Consider the following 16,865-nt stretch of genomic DNA (forward strand, 5'->3'; position numbering starts at 1 on the left):
TGAGTCAGATGCTGAGTCAGCATCTCCAGCCAGATCAGCAAGGGCGGGAGTCGGAGGCTGGTTGTCAGCCCCTTGATGAAACATGATTAACCTTGTTGAAGGGCTCCAGCTCTGAGAGGATGACGGGGCTAACCGCCTTGTACGCGCCCAGTGAGAACAAGACACCAGAGCTCCCCGTGGAGTTGTTGCTGATGAGATCAAAGCCTCAGTCTGGTTATGTGCATTGCAGTAGTGCTTGTATGGCCCTGTTTGTGTGCATAAGAGCCCCGGCCAAAGAGTTTAATCTTGGTGGGGAAATGCCAGGTCCCGGTGAAGTGACTGCCATAAGCAGCAGTCCTTGCACTCCAGCTGCCTGTCTGGTGCAGGGCATTGCAGGTGTCAGGGCTTAGGCGGGTTCTGAGAAGAGTGGTGGAGCAGAACCCAGTGCAAAGCCTTGTTGGGCTGCGATCTGCTGTGCCTGGAAGGCCCTCCGTGCCACAGCCGACTTGGACTGCATTCGGCCCGTGTCTTGCCCTCCTGGTACAGGAACAGAGCTGAGATGGACTGGAGTCATCTGGCTGGGCGAACTCCAGTCCTCAGCGGCATGGAATTGCTAGACTAGTGCCTGGTGTCCGACTGAAAGAAGAGTGATTTTGTGCTGAGGTCGGCATCTACTTGATTTGCTGCTGTGGACTGGGAGGTGTCCTCATGCAGGACTTCAACCAACCAGTGTTTGCCTCTGGCTCCTGGGGCTGTAGTGGTGAGGTGCTAAGTAGATCTTTTTGTTCCCAGCGCTGTGTGATTGCCCACCTACAGATGCTGGGGCAAGGTGCCCTTCCTGGGCTCCAGAGCCTAAAGGTGGGAGATCAGACACCACCCCCATGTGCCTCCTGTCTGTGTCCCTGCTGCCCATTGCTCAGGGTGCTGTTTCTCTGCAGGCAGCAAGACTTGTTCCGGGTGCTGAAGGCCTACACGCTGTACCGGCCAGAGGAGGGCTACTGCCAGGCCCAGGCTCCCGTCGCAGCAGTGTTGCTCATGCACATGCCTGCAGAGGTACTGATTGCACACCGTCTCAGCCGGGGCCAGGGGAGGGCTCTGGCCCACACAGCCCCTCCTGGGACTCTGGCCCAGAGCATGGCCTGTCACCCTGCCCTGTCGGTGTCGGTATTTCCACCTGGGTTGGCCCTTGCACTGGAAAGAGCCCAGTTAACTCCCTGGAGGTGGTTGAGGAGGCTGGGGGTGGAGCAGCTGTGAGGGAGTGAGGAGGGGGTCCCTGTTTCCTTTCTGCCGCAGGCATGATCTCCTGCCTGCAGTGATCTCAGATCCTGGAGACGACGTCTTCTAGCACGACGGAAGCGGCCCCCTTTGCGTGCTCCCTGCACAGATTGGCCTGAGGGCTGGTTTGGGCTGCTATCTGGTGTAATGGCAGGTAGCGATGGTCTGGCGGGATCTGACCCATGCTAAGGAGATGGAATCTCTAGTCCTCTCGGGAGGCTCCCTGTCCTCCAGCGAGGGGGCTGGGAAGGGACCGAGGACTCTCAACTGTGTTTGGAGACTGCAGGGCTGACACTCCCCTCCCCCCACCCACAAGGAGGAGAGGCAGGGCAAGGGGCTGTGGCAGAAAAACCCCAGTGAGTAGGGCCTTCCCTGGGGTGCTGGTTGTGCCTAGGAGTTGCAGGGGAAAGGAGCTCTCCCGATGGGGGGTTAACCTCGTGTTCAGCCCAAGAGTGGAGTAGCCACCTAGGGAGTGGCCTAGGAGCTGTTCGCCAGGGACTGCAGGACCCTGTGCCCACGGGGGATGGGCTGTTGGGTCTCCCCAACTTTTTATAATGGTGGAGGAGCTGCTGCAGCTGCCTTGTTTGAGTTTCCGCCCGCTGAGAACTGAGACATGTCTGGCCCCTGCAGACAACCTTGCTCACGTGTGGATTGGCCTGCAGCCACCCAGCCAGGGGCACCAGCGAGCGGCAGCTCTCACTGGGCGCTCGCTGCAGAGCCTCTCCTCTCTCCAGCAATGTGTGACAGCTGGCTGGTGCCTGCTCAGGCTGAGCTAAGGAGGCGGCGTGGAGGGCTCGTTCCTTTCTCCCCAGAAAGGATCTCCCACCCCACTTCCTCCCCACAGCCGACTGCCCCTTGCACGGGGCTGCCGCACCCCCCAGCGGTATCGGAAATGCTCTGGGCCTGGAGGATATGGAGTCAGCCTAAGGAAACACTAAAGCAGGCATCCCACTGACATTGGTTCTGGCTTCTGCTCTGTCATCTCTTCCCCCATCCTGAGAACGCCAGGAGCTTTGTCTGCCTTCTGGGGGATGGGGCTTCCCAGCGCCCGAGACATTGTAACTGGCAGGGCTCCCTGCCTCGGATTCCTCTCCCGGCTCTGGGTTATGGCAGTGTGGCATAATGGCTAATGTGCTGGCCTGGGATTCGGAGACCTGGGTTCCATGCCTAGCTCTGCTGCTGGGTGACCTTGGGCAAGTCCTTTCCCCTCCCTGTTGCCTGTTTCCCCATCTGCAGAATGGGAATAGTGAGCCTGGCCTCCATGAGGCGCTGGGAATGGCTGGTGACTAGCTCTAGCAGAGAGCTGGGATTAATAAACTTCTCCTGGAGTGCAGCCGCGTTACAGCACGGCCTTGAATTCTCCGGGGCTCCTTCCCCTGAGCCCTTCCCATCTCAGATACGTGTCCCCACCACCAGCACTAACCAGCCTGGCTTTCTGGTGTGCTCAACCTGGGCTCCCACTGTTGGGTAGGAGCTGGGTGCCCAGCCCTCTGAAAATTGGGAATGAGGTGCCTCTGGGCAGGCTGGGGAGAGGGATGGCGAGGGCCCAGGGTGACTTGTGCTACGGGGGGGAGCTTGCTGCATGGCCACAGGGAAGGGGGCAGGCCCTTTGGGCGCAGGCTGGCCTTGCTTTTAGGCACAGTGGTACCGCTACACAGAAGCAGGGTGCCCATAGGGCTGCGTTTCCCCTTACTGGGCCCCGTGGCTTGGGAGGAGCAGCGCTGGCAAGCGGGGGGCCTGGGGCTGCACTGACAGCAGTGAGCGTGTGGAGGGCATCTCCAGGAGGGCTGCAGCGCACTCTGCCCTGTCCTGCACTGATGGCCCGTTCCCTCCTGCAGCAAGCCTTCTGGTGCCTGGTGCAGATCTGCGAGAAGTACCTCCCCGGCTACTACAGTGAGAAGCTGGTGAGTGAGGGTGGGTGGGAGGGAGGGGTCCCTCTGACACCCTTGAGCCTGCCCCCCAGAAAGCAGCTGGTAGTCACCTGGGTCAGCAGCAGGAGGCCAGTTGGCTTCCTCTGCCTGTGATAGTCACCAGAGGCTGCGGGTAGACCTGGTTTACCAGAGCAGAGCCCAGAGAGGGTCGATTGCAGAGGGTCTGTAGCAAAGGCCCTGTTGGGCCACCTGCTCCAGAGGGAGGGTGGCCACAGGGTTAGGCCCTGCACTAGGAGACAGGAGTTCAGCCCCACTCTGCAGGACTGTATGGCCCTGGGCCTCAGTTCCTCCCCCGTACCCTGGGGATGCTGCTCCCTTGGCCCTGCCTCGCTAGGCTGGGCGCAGAGGCTGTTCTGCGCCTGGCCCAGTGGGTTCCTGACCTCATGGGCACATCGGGTGCTACTGAGCTACACGTCGGGTTAGTCCAGCAGTGGCCTGTCCTGGATGGATCAGAGAGGCAGGTGGATGCTCCAGCCTTCCCAAAGCAGCTCTGTGGCTAGGCTGGGATGTCTAGAGCGCCCATAGGGAGTTGCTTTGGGTTTCCTTCCATGGCCCATCAGCAGCCTGTGGCTTACAATGGCCAGCCCGGGGCAGTGACTGCGCACAGGGGAGGTGGCTCATGCGGGGGTGAGGGGGGAGCTGGGTCCCGTGTGCTGACCTTGCGCTTGCAGTAGCTGATCTGTGTGCAGCCGCAGTGGAGCGTGAATCCCGCTCTCTCATACTGAGATCTTTATCTGACACAGCAAGAGGCTCTGTTCACAGGCTATCTTTCTCCCCCTCCCCAAACAGGAGTCCTGCCAGTCCCCTCCAGGCCCACGCGGCCCTGAGCACCTCACTTAGACTGCATTGCCACCATGCGCAAGGCCATGGGCTTGCACCAGACCCTCCTAGCGAGGACTGGCTTCTCTGCTGGAGTCCAAACCACTTCTCCCCTCCCCCTTCCCATTCTGCAGTGTCTGCTTCCACCAGGAGGGCAGTGGGTTCCCATAATGCATCGGGAGTGGGTCACTCCGAGGCCGGGGAGGAGAGTCCTGGGGGACTGGGGTTTACCAGTGTGTGTCTGCACTGGTCGGACATGCCTCTGGCTGGGCAGCCCTGGAGACCGAGCTCCAGCAGCTGCAGAGAGGAAAGACGGCCGTGGACTGGGATTCTGTGGCTCTGGGTCCGATTCCTGGCTCTGCCAGATGTCGTCTGACCTTAGCAAGTCACTGCCCCCCCCCCCCCCCGCCTCCGTTTCCTCCTGGACAATGGGGGTGATGCTGACCCAGCTGTGGGGCACACTTGGAGACTGCACTGGTGGGGCGCATGTAAACCTAGACCAGTGGTTCTCTAACACTGTCTTGGCAGCCCCTTACACACAGCAAGCCTCTGAGTGTGACCACCTTCCCTTCTGAATTAAAAACACATTTTTATATTTAACACTATTTTACTTGCTAAACTTATAACCTTGTTGTTTAAACTGAATTTCTTTTCTCACCGCTTTTAAATTAAGACTCAAATACATTTTTATTGAATTGTTATAAGCAAAAATTATTTTTTAATTAGTTACTGTTTAATACTGGGGGGACACGAAGAAACTTTGTCAGTATCGCTTTTCCCAGCAGACTTTGCACCTTACTTCTGTGCTGCTGCTGGTGGCGCCTGGTGGCTGGCTTCACGGCTGTTGACACCTTCCTCTTGGCACCTGGGTCAGCCCCAAATACCCAGTCTCTGCCTCAGCAGCCTGTCAGGGTCCCAGCTGGAGAGAGTGAAAAATGGAAAGCCCAGTAACTTGGAGCATGGTAGCACCACTGTGGCCAGCTGGGAGCGGGTGCAGTCGGCCCTGCCTCTCCTGTTGGGCGGCCGCTGGCAGATGGCAGCTGTTTGGCTGTGTTTTGGTGGCCATAAGTGTGTGGATGGCGGGTGGGCACCGTTTGGAGGGATGGCCCATCGCTGGTCCTCCCCAGCAGCGCCTCTCCCCTCCCGTAACCTGCCGCTCTCCCTGCAGGAGGCCATTCAGCTGGATGGGGAGATCCTCTTCTCACTGCTGCACAGGTTCGCACCCGTGGCGTACAAGCACTTGAGCAAGCAGAAGATCGATCCCATCCTGTACATGACAGAGTGGTTCATGTGTGCCTTCTCCAGGACCCTACCGTGGAGCTCCGTGCTGCGCGTCTGGGACATGTTCTTCTGTGAAGGTAGCGCATGGGTCTCCTGGGCTGCTCTGTGCTCTTGGGGCAGAGCCTTCCAGTCTGGGACCCAGCTTACAGGCATCTGGGGGTCTTGCAAGCCTGGCCGCCAGTTCAGCTGCCTGCACTGAGGGGAGCCATGTTCTCATGGCCCTAACGTAGCATTCTAACCTATGGGGCCTGGTTTTATACCTGCCTTTGCCACTGGCTGCCTCTGTGCCTCAGTTTCCCCATCTGTCACGAAGTTCTCAGATCTTTGGCTGCAGAAGTGGAAATGATCAAACCAACACTCCTGCTCAACTGGCCTCTGCTGGCAAGTGACAGTGCAGCGGGAGCTGCTTTCTGGCAGGTTCAGCTGGGCCCCAGCTGCTCTTTGGGCTCACTCCTGGAAGGGCAGGAGCTGCTGTGCGCCTTGGGAACAAACAGGATTGGCCGTTTAACATGGGGATACAGATCACTAGTGCTGGGCGTCTCCCTGTGCTGAACAGGGCCAGGGCAGGAGCAAGATCCCACATACTCCATCTATCAGCAGCCCAGGCCCTTTCCTGTCCCCATGACACTGAGGACCTTTGTTCCAAAGGGCTGGGCTCTCTCCTTCACCGTACTTTGTCCACTGTCACCCTGAGCACTGGGGAGCGGAGGGGTTCTCAGGCCCCTGGAGCTGGTACTGTGGCCTGGCTGAGCCCCCTCATGAACTCATCCCTGCCGGGGCTGGCTCATCAGCATCTCTGCTCCCTGTCGGGGCTGCTTGGAAGTGCCGTCTTGTTCTGGCTGCATCCCCCGGCTATGGTGCCTGTGGGCAGCTGTGGAGAGCCGACTCTCCGGAAGCAAGGACCTGGAGTCTAGCCGCTGGGTAGGAGACGCAGGGCCCCTCGCCCTCAAAGGGCTCCAGCTGAGCCAGTCCGTGAGCCAGGGAGGCTGAGCTGAGCGTCCATCGTGGCCAGGGTCTGACTGGGACCAATGCCGGGATTGCTACGACCTCCCTCAAGTGTTTGCACTGGGCAATGATGCATGTCCAAACTCGCTCCACTTTTTCCTGCCCCCTGCTGGCAGCCTAGCTCCCTGCACCAGGTTCACTGTGCTCTCCACACTGCCCCATCTTCACTTGAAGCTGAAGCTTGAGAATTTTGTAGACAGCCTCAAGTGCGCAGGAACAAACCATCCCGAAGTCCAGAAAGAATAACAAATATGGCAGGCGACCAGCTTAGCTTAACAGTGAAATCTTCGGTGAGCTTAAACTCAAAAAGGAAGCTTAGATGAAGTGGAAATTTGGACAAATGACTAGGGAGGAGTATAAAGATATTGCTAGAGCATGCAGGGGTGTAATCAGGAAGGGCAAGGCACAATTGGAGTTGCAGCTAGCAAGGGATGTGAAAGGTAACAAGGGTTCCTACAGGTATGTTAGCAACAAGAAGGTCAGGGAAAGTGTGGGCGCCTTACTGAATGCAGGAGGCAACATAGTGACAGATGTGGAAAAAGCTGAAGTACTCAATGCCTTTTTTGCCTCGGTCTTCACAGACAAGGTCAGCTCCCAGACTACTGCACTGGGCAGCACAGCATGGGGAGTAGGTGAGCAGCCCACAGTGGTGAAAGAACAGGTTAAGGACTATTTAGAAAAGTTGGACGTGCACAAGTCCATGGGGCCGAATCTAATGCATCCAAAGGTGCTGGGGGAGTTGGCTGATGTGATTGCAGAGCCACTGGCCATTATCTTTGAAAATTCGTGGTGATTTGGAGAGGTCCCAGACAATTGGAAAAAAGCAAATATAGTGCCCATATTTTAAAAATGGAAGAAAGAGAACCTGGGGAACTACAGGTCGGTGAGCCTCACTTCAGTCCCTGGCAAAATCATGTAGCACGTCCTCAAGGAATCCATTTTGAAGCACTTGGAGGAGAGGAAGGTGGTCAGGAACAGTCAACATGAATTCACCACGGGCAAGTCATGCCTGACCAACCTGATTGCCTTCTATGAGGAAATAACTGGCTCTGTGGATATGGGGAAAGCGGTAGATGTGATATATCTTGACTTTAGCAAAGCTTTTGATTGGGTCTCCCACAGTATTCTTGCCAGCAAGTTAAAAAAGTCTGGATTGGATGAATGGACGATAAGGCTGGTTTTGTTCAACATCTTTATCAATGATCTGGATGATGGGATTAATTGTACGCTCAGCAAGTTTGCGGATGACACTGAGCTGGGTGGAGAGGTATATACGCTGGAGGCGTAGGGATAGGGTCCAGAATGACCTAGACAAATTGGAGGATGGGGCCATAAGAAATCTGAGGTTCAACAAGGACAAGTGCAAAGTACTGTACTTAGGACGGAAGAATCCCATGCACTGGTACAGGCTGGGGACCGACTGGCTAAGCAGCAGTTCTTCAGAAAAGGACCTGGGGATTACAGTGGACACAAAGATGGATATGAATCAGCAGTGTGCCCTTGTTGCCATGAAGGCCAACGGCATATTGGGCTGTATTAGTAGAAGCATTGCCAGCAGATCAAGGGAAGTGATTATTCCCCTCTATTTGGCATTGGTGAGGCCACACCTGGAGTACTGCGGCCAGTTTTAGTCCCCCCACTATAGAAGGGATGTAGACAAATTGGAGAGAGTCCAGTGGAAGGCAATGAAAATGATTAGGGGGCTGGGGCACATGACTTATGAGGACAGGCTGAGGGAACTGGGGTTATTTAGTCTGCAGAAGAGAAGAGTGAGGGGGGATTTGATAGCAGCCTTCAACTACCTGAAGGGGGGTTCCAAAGAGGATGGATCTAGACTGTTCTCAGTGGTGGCAGATGAAGAACAAGGAGCAGTGATCTCAAGTTGCGGTGTGGGAGGTCTAGGTTGGATATTAGGAAACACTATTTCACTAGGAGGGTGGTGAAGCACTGGAATGGATTATGAAGGAAGGTGGTGGAATCTCCATCCTTAGAGGTTTTTAAGGCCTGGCTTGATAAAGCCTTGCCTGGGATGATTTAGTTCAGGGGTCTCAAACACGTGGCCTGTGGGCTGCATGCAGTTATTTCCTGCGGCCGCCAAGCTCTCTCTCCCTCCCCGGTCCCCGCTCCTCTGCCTACCTCCAGGTGCTTCCTGCCACAAAACAGCTGTTTGGTGGCGCTTAGCGCTTTCCAGGAGGGAGGGGGGAGGAGTGGTGAGGCATGTGTTCAGGGGAGGAGGAGGAGGGGCAGGGGTGGGGATTTGGGGAAGGGGTTGGAATAGGGGCAGGGAGGGGGTAGAGTTGGGGTGGGGACTTTGGGGAAGGGGTTGGAATAGGGGTGGGAAGAGGCGGGGCAGAAGTGGAGCCTCATGAAAGGAGTGGAGTGGGGATGGGGGCAGAGGGGGGAGGCTTTCATATCTTCATATGAAAAGGTGTCAGTGATGCGGCCCTCGGCCAATGTGTACTAGTCCTCATGTGGCCCTCGTGGTGATTTGAATTTGAGGTCCCTGATTTAGTTGGGGATTGGCCCTGCTTTGAGCAGGGGGTTGGACTAGATGACCTCCTGAGGTCCCTTCCAACCCTGATATTCTATGATTCTAAGTCTCAGTCTCCCTCCCCTGCCGGGGTCTCCAGCTACTCACCCACCTCCAGAGGACTCTGAATATGCCCCCTTTGTCTCCACGCTGCTGCTAAGCTGTGCCCCTGGGCTAGGCTTGGGGGGGCCCCCGACCCTCCTCCCCCTGCATCGGGGAGACATCAGTGGAGAGACTCCTGTTAGGACAGGAGGGTGGGGCATTCACACCTGAGCTGAGTCGTAACGACATGTCCAGTCTGGCTGGCAAACATCACCTGTGATGGCAGATCTGCCCCAGCCCTGGATGAGTCGTGCTGGTTCAGTATCCTCACTGGGTACCTAAAAAACCTGCCTTATTGCCAGGGAAAGGGCCAGGGCTGCCCCTGTTCAAGGGCATTGGCGCTGCAGGAGCGTTCTGAGTCTCAGAGCCCAGGAAAAAGAACCAGCTCTTAGCACCTGCTGGTGCTTTCTGTCTCTGAGTGGTGAGAGCTGGGCAGAGGTGCTGCAGCTTGCCTGCTCATTTCTGGAAGGGGTGTTCAGGAAGACCAGATTGTGGCCTAGGGTTGGTAGGGAGGAGGGGGGCCATGCTGGCTGGGGGGTGGCTGGGTACAGCTTGGGATGGATGGATCTGAAAGGCCGTCCCCAGCACAGAGGCTGTGTCTGAGCTGTGGTAGAAGCAAAAGATGGGGTCAGTCTGAGCTGTGGTTACCCAGCCCTGAGTCTGCCATGAGAGTTACCAGGGCACGATTTGGCCTTGCTCCCCAGGCAGGCTGAGTGTTCTGGCCATGTGTTTCAGTAGGGGGTGGGGGTGTCTTGGGGAGGCAGTATGGTGCAGTGGATAGAACACTGGTGGTTCTGCTCCTGCCCTCTCCCCTGCAAGGTGGTTTCTGCTCCTGCCCTGCTGTGACCTTGGGCAAGTCAGTTCCCCTCACTGTCACTGAGTTAGTGGGTGTATGTGGGTTGGGGAGGGGAGCAGTCATTGGATCATCCCCCTCCTATTTGAGCCTTTGTCTCTCTGGCTCTGAGAAACCTCCCGCCAGCTGTTAACCCCAAACTGCCCATTGGAGAGCGTGGGGGCAGCTCTGAGGGTCACTGCCCTAAACTGTCACCGCTGCACCCGCTGTCATCTTCAGAGCATCACGTTCCAACATGCCATGCTGCGGCCCATTGAGTCTATTACATCTCCCAGCTGGCCCATGTGGGGGTGGGGATCCCTGTTTTAGGTCACATACCTTAAACCGATGGGGAAAAGCAGGGCAAAGAACGTTTCCAGTCCCTATGGCTGGCGTGGGGCAGGCTGGTATGCAGCCTTCCTCTGGCTGCTGGGTGGCTGAGCCCTGGGGCTGAGTGGGTACTAACCAGCTGGTGGCTCTGCTCTTCCAGGGGTGAAGATCCTGTTCCGGGTTGGCCTGGTGCTGCTGAAACACACGCTCGGCTCCTCCGAGAAGCTCAAGTCCTGCCAGGGGCAATACGAGACCATGGAGAGGCTGAGGGCGCTGAACCCCAAGATGATGCAAGAGGCCTTCCTGGTGCAGGAGGTGAGGAGACATCTGTCGGGGTGGGGGTGGGATCCCAGGCTGCCCTGGCACGTGCATGTCCACAGTTAGCAGCTCACCAGCCCTCTCCCCCACAGCATGGCCTGAACCTTTCATCCAGTGATCAAAGCCTAGCACCGCCTGGCTGGCGCTGGGCACTCGCGTTCCCTCTAATGGACATGGGCTGGGGCGTGGAGAAGGCCTAGGGATTGATGCGGGGCCCTGGTTGCTCCCTCCCAGTGCACCTTGCTGCTGCTCTCCCCTCCATCTACTGCTCCAGCAGGCGAGGGAGCTCCCTAATGGGGGCAAACAGCCCACATCCCGCCATGGCAGATGGGCAGCTCCTGGCTTGGGGGATCTACCAGTTCCTGGGGACCATGACTAAGCTGCTGCCCCACGCTGCTCTGCGGCATTTCCCAGGAGGAGCTGTAAATAGCTAAATACTCCCTGCGGTGCACTTTGCTTAGATCCCCCAGCCCTGGGAAAGTAGCTTTGGGGGCGAGATCATAAGCTTCCCACAGAGCCCCTTCTGGAGGGTCCCTGGGCTGGAAGCAGGTGCCTGCTCAGCGTGGGAGAGCCCTGGCTGGGGGAGGGTCCCTTGGCTCTGCTGTGAAGGGCTTTCAGGAGCCCCAGACTTAAAAGCTTCTAAGTTCAAATCCAAGGGCTTCCCCCCCAGGCACTGAGTGAGGCAGACGTGTGCAATGCAGTGCTGCCCTCTGCTGGTGAAGGCTTGGGTAACAAGCAGGTCCTCTCCATCAGGGTACTGCAGGCCTTCCAGGGAAACCATGAACTATGTGGATGCTGGTCCAGGAGCAGCAGAAGGTCCCTAAAAGTGGGGGGGGGTCACCAGTGCCTGAACCGTGCCCCTGCCCTCATGCCGCCCTTCTCCCGGAGGACCCGTCACCCCCTCCCCCCCCCCATCGCTTGCCCTTATGGCCAGTAAAAAGTGGGAGGACCATGGCCCCCTGGTCACCCCTGTTCCAGTGCCCTTGTGCTGGTCCCTAGGAGGAAAACCCCACAATGAATAGGGAGGAGACTGGGGGGCCCAGGAGGGGTCACATTTTCTTAGGCTCATGTACTGATCGCCTGTTAGATCACAGGGACCAAGTCTCTTAAACTGTACAGCACAGGTGGCTGACAATCCAGTCGGAAGGTCTGAGTTTCTGTTGGGTTTCCCATGTGGCTGGGACTGCTCCCTGGGAAGACAGCTGTGCTGGCAGCCCCCAGTTCTGGCCTGGCCTGGTCTGTTTGGGTGGGCAGGGGCCTGACGAGCATGTGCTGTCCCCACAGATCATAGAGCTGCCAGTGACAGAGCGGCACATCGAGCGGGAACACTTGATCCAGCTGAAGAAGTGGAAGGAGACCCATGGGGAGCTGCAGTGCAGGTCTCCCCCACGCCTACATGGCGCCAAAGCCATCAGCAACTCGGAGCCACATTCCCTCAAGGCGCTGGACCCTTCGCCCTCCATTATCCTGCCCCCCAGGCAGGCGCTCCCACCCAAGGTCCACAAGAAGGAGAAGAAACAAGACCAAGGGAAAGGCAAGCCGGCCAATGGCCCCATCCCTGAGGAGAACGGAGCCCAGGCCTTCATCGAGCCTGGGGCCTCCCCGCATCACCAGTCCAAGGAGAGCCTGAGTTCCCGCGAGAGCGAGGACACCTACTTGTAATGGGGTTGCAGCACATTCCAGCTCCGTGGTGGCTGAGCGCCCAGAGTTGCCTCCTCTGCACCTGAGGGGCCAGCCAGCTGGGCCTAGACTCAGGACTGATTCCCTGTTGCAGCCAAAGTGGGGAGCAGGGTGTGTCTGGGGGCCTCTCTCCTGCCACCCTTGGTGCCGGGGAAGGAGCCTTATCTGTGGGAGTAAAGTTTTTATTTATTGTTTGGCCGCAGCTGATTTGCAGAGCGGAGACCAAGGGAGCCAGGCTGTGCCTGGGGCGGCTATTCAGACCCATAGGCAAAGGGCTGTGAACCTGCGTCTGCCTGAGGGCTGAATGAGTCTCTTCCTTCCATTGGGAGGCTCAAAGCCCTGTTCCCAGGAAAGGTCCAGGGTCTGGCTGGCTGCTCCAGTGGGGGCTGGCTGATGTTTGAAATAAGCTGATGAACTGACCTCAGGCAGAGCAGGGGGCAGAACTGATCTCCCAGCCTGGGGCTGAGCAGTCCATGTGGCTTCTCTCCCTGCTGAAGTTTCCTCTAAGGATCCCAGCTGCTGTCTTGGCTGGGCCAATCCTCCATCGCTGAGTGGGCTGGAGCAGTGTGTACCCAGTGTCCAGGAGGAGCATCCTAGGCTCAGCTGTTGCACATGCTCTCCCTGAGCTGCAGAGGAAGAGTTGAGCTGGTCTCTCCTGCCCCAGCCCGTGCTGCAGGAGGGTCTCTATTGCCCAAGGGGTTGGCTCTCCTGGCCTGAGCGCAGCGGATTCCAAACTCCTGCTGTGTCTGGGGGGGGGTTGTTAGGGAGGAAATGACCTGAGCATTTATTACTGACTTTCTCTACTGCAGTGAGCCTATTTATTGGTCTGTGTAGCATAACTGTTCAAAAGGAGCCTTGCCACTATATAGGGAAAGGTCAGATCTGCCCCGGTGGGTGCCTGCAAATCCTGGGCAGGATGCAAGGGGCTGGGGACAAGGTCTGCATGAGGCAGGGCTAGCACTGGCTGCTCAGGACCTGGGTGAAAGCCCTGCTTGCAGGGGACTGACTTGAGCCTGCTGCTTTGGGTTTGCAGGGGCAGCCCTTCCTGAGGTCACCTGCAGGTGACTGTATGGCAGATAAATGAGGCCACTTGGAGCATGTGCTGTGCTGATGAAAGCTGGTGCTAGGCCTGGCAGCTCAGCCCTAAATGCTGATAGAGAACAAGTGTATTCAAGGGTTAATCCAGATGTGGAAGGGAACAACTACCTCCTCAATGGGGGTGCAGCCTGCAGATCCCAGACTGCAGAGCTCTCGTATCCAGGAAGTCTCTGGCATATTGTATTAGTTACTGCAGGTTGCACTTCCACACTGTGGGGCGCAGTGTTAGCTGGTTCTGGTGCAGCCTAGGGTGGCCTGAAGTTGGGGAGCCCTAGATATTGATAGCAAAGGTGAAAGGAAAGGAGGGTCTATTTTTCCAGCTCGCAGCATTAATGAGTCCGGGGAGAGTCTCTTAGGAATCCTCTGGGCACTTCTTCACTCAGTCTTAGCCTTTCTGCAGACTGCCTCCTGGGGGTGGAAGGGATCTGACTGGAGAGGCTTCTCCTTGCCCACCTCAACTATGCTGGACACCGTGCCTGTGCGGGTGAGACTGTGTAAAATAAATCCATGAATGAAGTTGCAATGTTTTTGTACAGAGAATCAATAAAGCAGATTGTGTAAAGAAGGCGTGTGCTGCTGGGAGTGGGGTTCTCCCTCTCCTTCGAGTGAGGAGCCCAGGGTGCAGTCCAGCCCCTGCCTTGTCATCCAAGGGTATTAATTCACCTGACCCAGCGACTGCTTTCACTTCAGCTTTGTAAGAGCCTAAACAATTGGCCACGACTTCTCTGCATAAAGCCCTTCCTTGTTGCAAGTCTTGGGTACTTATACACTAGTTAATTGTTCAACCAGGGAGTGTCAGAGCCCTGCAGGGACATGGGCCTAGCCAGGACTCCCCAGCTGTTCCATGGCTGCTCCATGGTTGGACCTTGTGTTTCAAATGCTCCAGACCAACTGACTGCCCTGGAGGTCCCTTGTCCCCATCATCTTCCATTTGTTAAAGCTTCACGTCCCACTTGAATGTGGCTGCCTCTAGGGCTGTGCAAGGCAGGCATAATGTTACGGGAGAGCAGCCAGGGCCAGAAGGGTAGTGGGTCAGAGCCATGCTGGGGCGCCATCACTTCAAGGGCAATTCCCGCATCTTTCAGACACGGCGGGAGGGGGCTGATCTGGGAACAGGGTCGGTCGGAGCTTTGTGTCCCTTCCTTGCTGCTCTTTGACTGAAGGCTTGAAAAATTGGGGGGAGGTCTGATTATTTTCCTCGTTACTCTAGACAACACTCTCCCTCTGTCCTTTCCCCAGTGAGGCTGGTCACTGCTGGCTTGCTGATACAGCTGGGCCATGGTGCGGAGACTGATTCAGCCAGGGCCCCCAGCAAAGCAGTGGAGGCTCGGGTACCAGTTCCTGTTCTACCAAAGGTCCAGGCTAGTGCCCTAACCACTCGGCCATCCTTCCTCCTCAGCAGGGCAGTTCTAACCAGCCTGTCCCAGGCAGAGTAGGCAGCTTGCCTCTGGAGTGCGTGCTGCAAATCCAGCTGCGCTGGGCTCTTCAACCAGCTGGTTCACCAAGTGCTTTCTGGAGGCTTCTTAAATCCCGGTGGCTGCAGTATGGGCTTTGGCCACCACAGGCCTCCCCGTCACTGCCTCGGCAAGCAGGATCTAGTACTGTCTGTAGCTCCTGGCCCTTAGGCCCCCAGCTGCTCAGGGGGAGGCAGGGGGGAGTCCCAGGAGCAGCCACCAGCCAGGTGTCAGCAAAAGCAGCGTGGTCCTGCCGCCTGGCTGCTGCTGGGGGTGCAGGGGCCAGGAGCATGTGCTTTTCTGCTGCAGAGCTCAGTCAGCAGCCAAGCTCCTGTGAGGGCGGTTTCTGGGCCTCGCTTGTGCTTCTGAACTAGAGGCTGGCAGGACTGGGCTAGGGGTTGGCAGGGATCCGGCACCGAAGAGGCTAAACTGTAACGTGGGCCAGGGCCCAGATACTCTGTAAACCAGCTCCTGCCCTGGATGGGAACAGCTTTGCCCTGCGTGATGCTAGGCTAAAGCCCTACCTGGGTGCTGGCCAGTGTGCCACAGTGAGGCTGGGGCTATGACTGTATGCACTGATCAATAGGAGCCGGGCTCAGAGACCCAGACAGAGCCACCATGGGTGTTTTCCAGCATAGCCCTAGGGAACAACTCGCAAGCTGCACCCCACTGAGAACTGACCCACAGGGTGGGAGTGAACCTACAGCAGAAGTGAAAAAGCCAACAGGACAGTTGGGGAGACCCCTCTCCTGGGTCAGGAGGGCAGAAGCTGGTGCTTCTACGTATCCAGCTCTGTTATGGGAGGTGGCGTTCCTACACAGCAATACTCCAGGCAGGGCCGGCTGCCTCAAGGGAGCAGCTTATGAGCAATTCAACAATATTAGTTCTATACTGTGTGAATACAGTCCCTCTTTTCCTCCAACTCCTGCTCCTTACATTTAACAAAGTACTTCAACCACACTTTCCACCTTCATCTGATAGAGGGTAAGGGATAACTTGGCTTCGGTGGGCAGCCTGTATCTCTGTGCTCCTTTATTTCCAGACACAGGCTTGCAGCTATTTGAGGGGGGAATTCCTGACCTGCTGTGAGCAAGATGTACTTGCTTCTGGTAGAGTATCTTTGATCCCCTCAACACAGTGCTCCTCCTCTTTTGGGTTTGGTTCCACAAGCCCCTTTACACAGGAAAAGATCTGTCCCCTCTCATGAGGTTTCTAATGATGGCTTATTCCCAGGCTTTTCCAACACACAACACAGCTTTGGTTGAAGACAGCTGTGCGTGGTGATTTTACTGCAACAAACTTGTTCTCCTGGCTCAGCAATGGCAGGCCTGGCTCGCCCTTCGATCAACGTTGTCTTGACATCATGAGTTTTGCTGGTCTGTAGAACATCTCCATGGGTACTGTCCTGTTCTACAAAAACTGCAGAGACACTTGGCCTTCTGGGGTCTCTCATCACCGTGTAGCCTTAGTGGACCTTTCCCAGAGTTGGTACGAGATGTAGTTTCATGGAAAAAGTTCTCTTTTTCCAATCTTTATTTCTAGGAGAGCTAAGTGTTTTGAGAGGTATCCTGTTCTGATGTTCAACCTCCCTGGTGGCGTGAGACCAGTCTGGGGTTGTTGTCTTTGTGGAACATTATTCTCCAGTAAAAAGGCCTGAAGAGGTGGGGGTTTTACCCACGAAAGCGTATGCTCAAATAAATCTGTCTTTAAGGTGCCACTGGACTCCTTGTTGTTTTTGTGGATACAGACTAACACAGCTACCCCCTGATACTTGAAGGTCCTTGGACTCAATTGAAGAGCCATTGTCACGTACACAGAGTTTATGGCACTTATGTGCCACAAATGTTTGCCCAAGGTGGTTGTTAATGGCAGCAGAAGTAGCCTTGCTCCCAGAGACAGTCCCTGCCACTGTGACTAATAGCCAATTGGACCAGTAAATGAGCCTCCATGGGAATGCCCCAGAGATCAAAACAGAGTTCCTCCCAGGAGGCTAGTAGCATTTCTTTTGGTTCTGGTTCTGGCCCTGGCCTAGGGCCTATTAAATGACGTGATGGACTATGGTGCTATTGGCTATGTTCTGGTCCCTTTGCAACCCGTTGAAACCCACTGAATGACTGGCTGCTACGCTTGTGGAGCAGAGGATATCCCAAACTTGTATGAGTTACATCCGAGAGTGCTGAAGGAATTGGCGGCTGTGATTGCAGAGCCCTTGGCCATTATCTTTGAAAACT

General features: G+C 56.4%; 1 protein-coding gene across 1 annotated transcript in view; it reads left to right on the top strand.

Moving 5' to 3' along the window:
* Positions 1 to 13,737, top strand: part of TBC1D10A (TBC1 domain family member 10A) — a 46,170-nt gene extending 32,433 nt beyond the window's left edge. Inside the window, exons 5-9 of the mRNA XM_074973181.1 lie at positions 918 to 1,032; positions 3,093 to 3,158; positions 5,173 to 5,362; positions 10,245 to 10,399; positions 11,687 to 13,737. Coding sequence (XP_074829282.1) covers positions 918 to 1,032; positions 3,093 to 3,158; positions 5,173 to 5,362; positions 10,245 to 10,399; positions 11,687 to 12,064 — 904 coding nt within the window. The 3' untranslated portion in view covers positions 12,065 to 13,737. The remainder of the gene's footprint in view (positions 1 to 917; positions 1,033 to 3,092; positions 3,159 to 5,172; positions 5,363 to 10,244; positions 10,400 to 11,686) is intronic.
* The last annotated feature ends 3,128 nt before the right edge of the window (positions 13,738 to 16,865 follow it).

Source organism: Natator depressus, chromosome 15, assembly GCF_965152275.1.
Source record: "Natator depressus isolate rNatDep1 chromosome 15, rNatDep2.hap1, whole genome shotgun sequence".
NCBI lineage: Eukaryota > Metazoa > Chordata > Testudines > Cheloniidae > Natator > Natator depressus.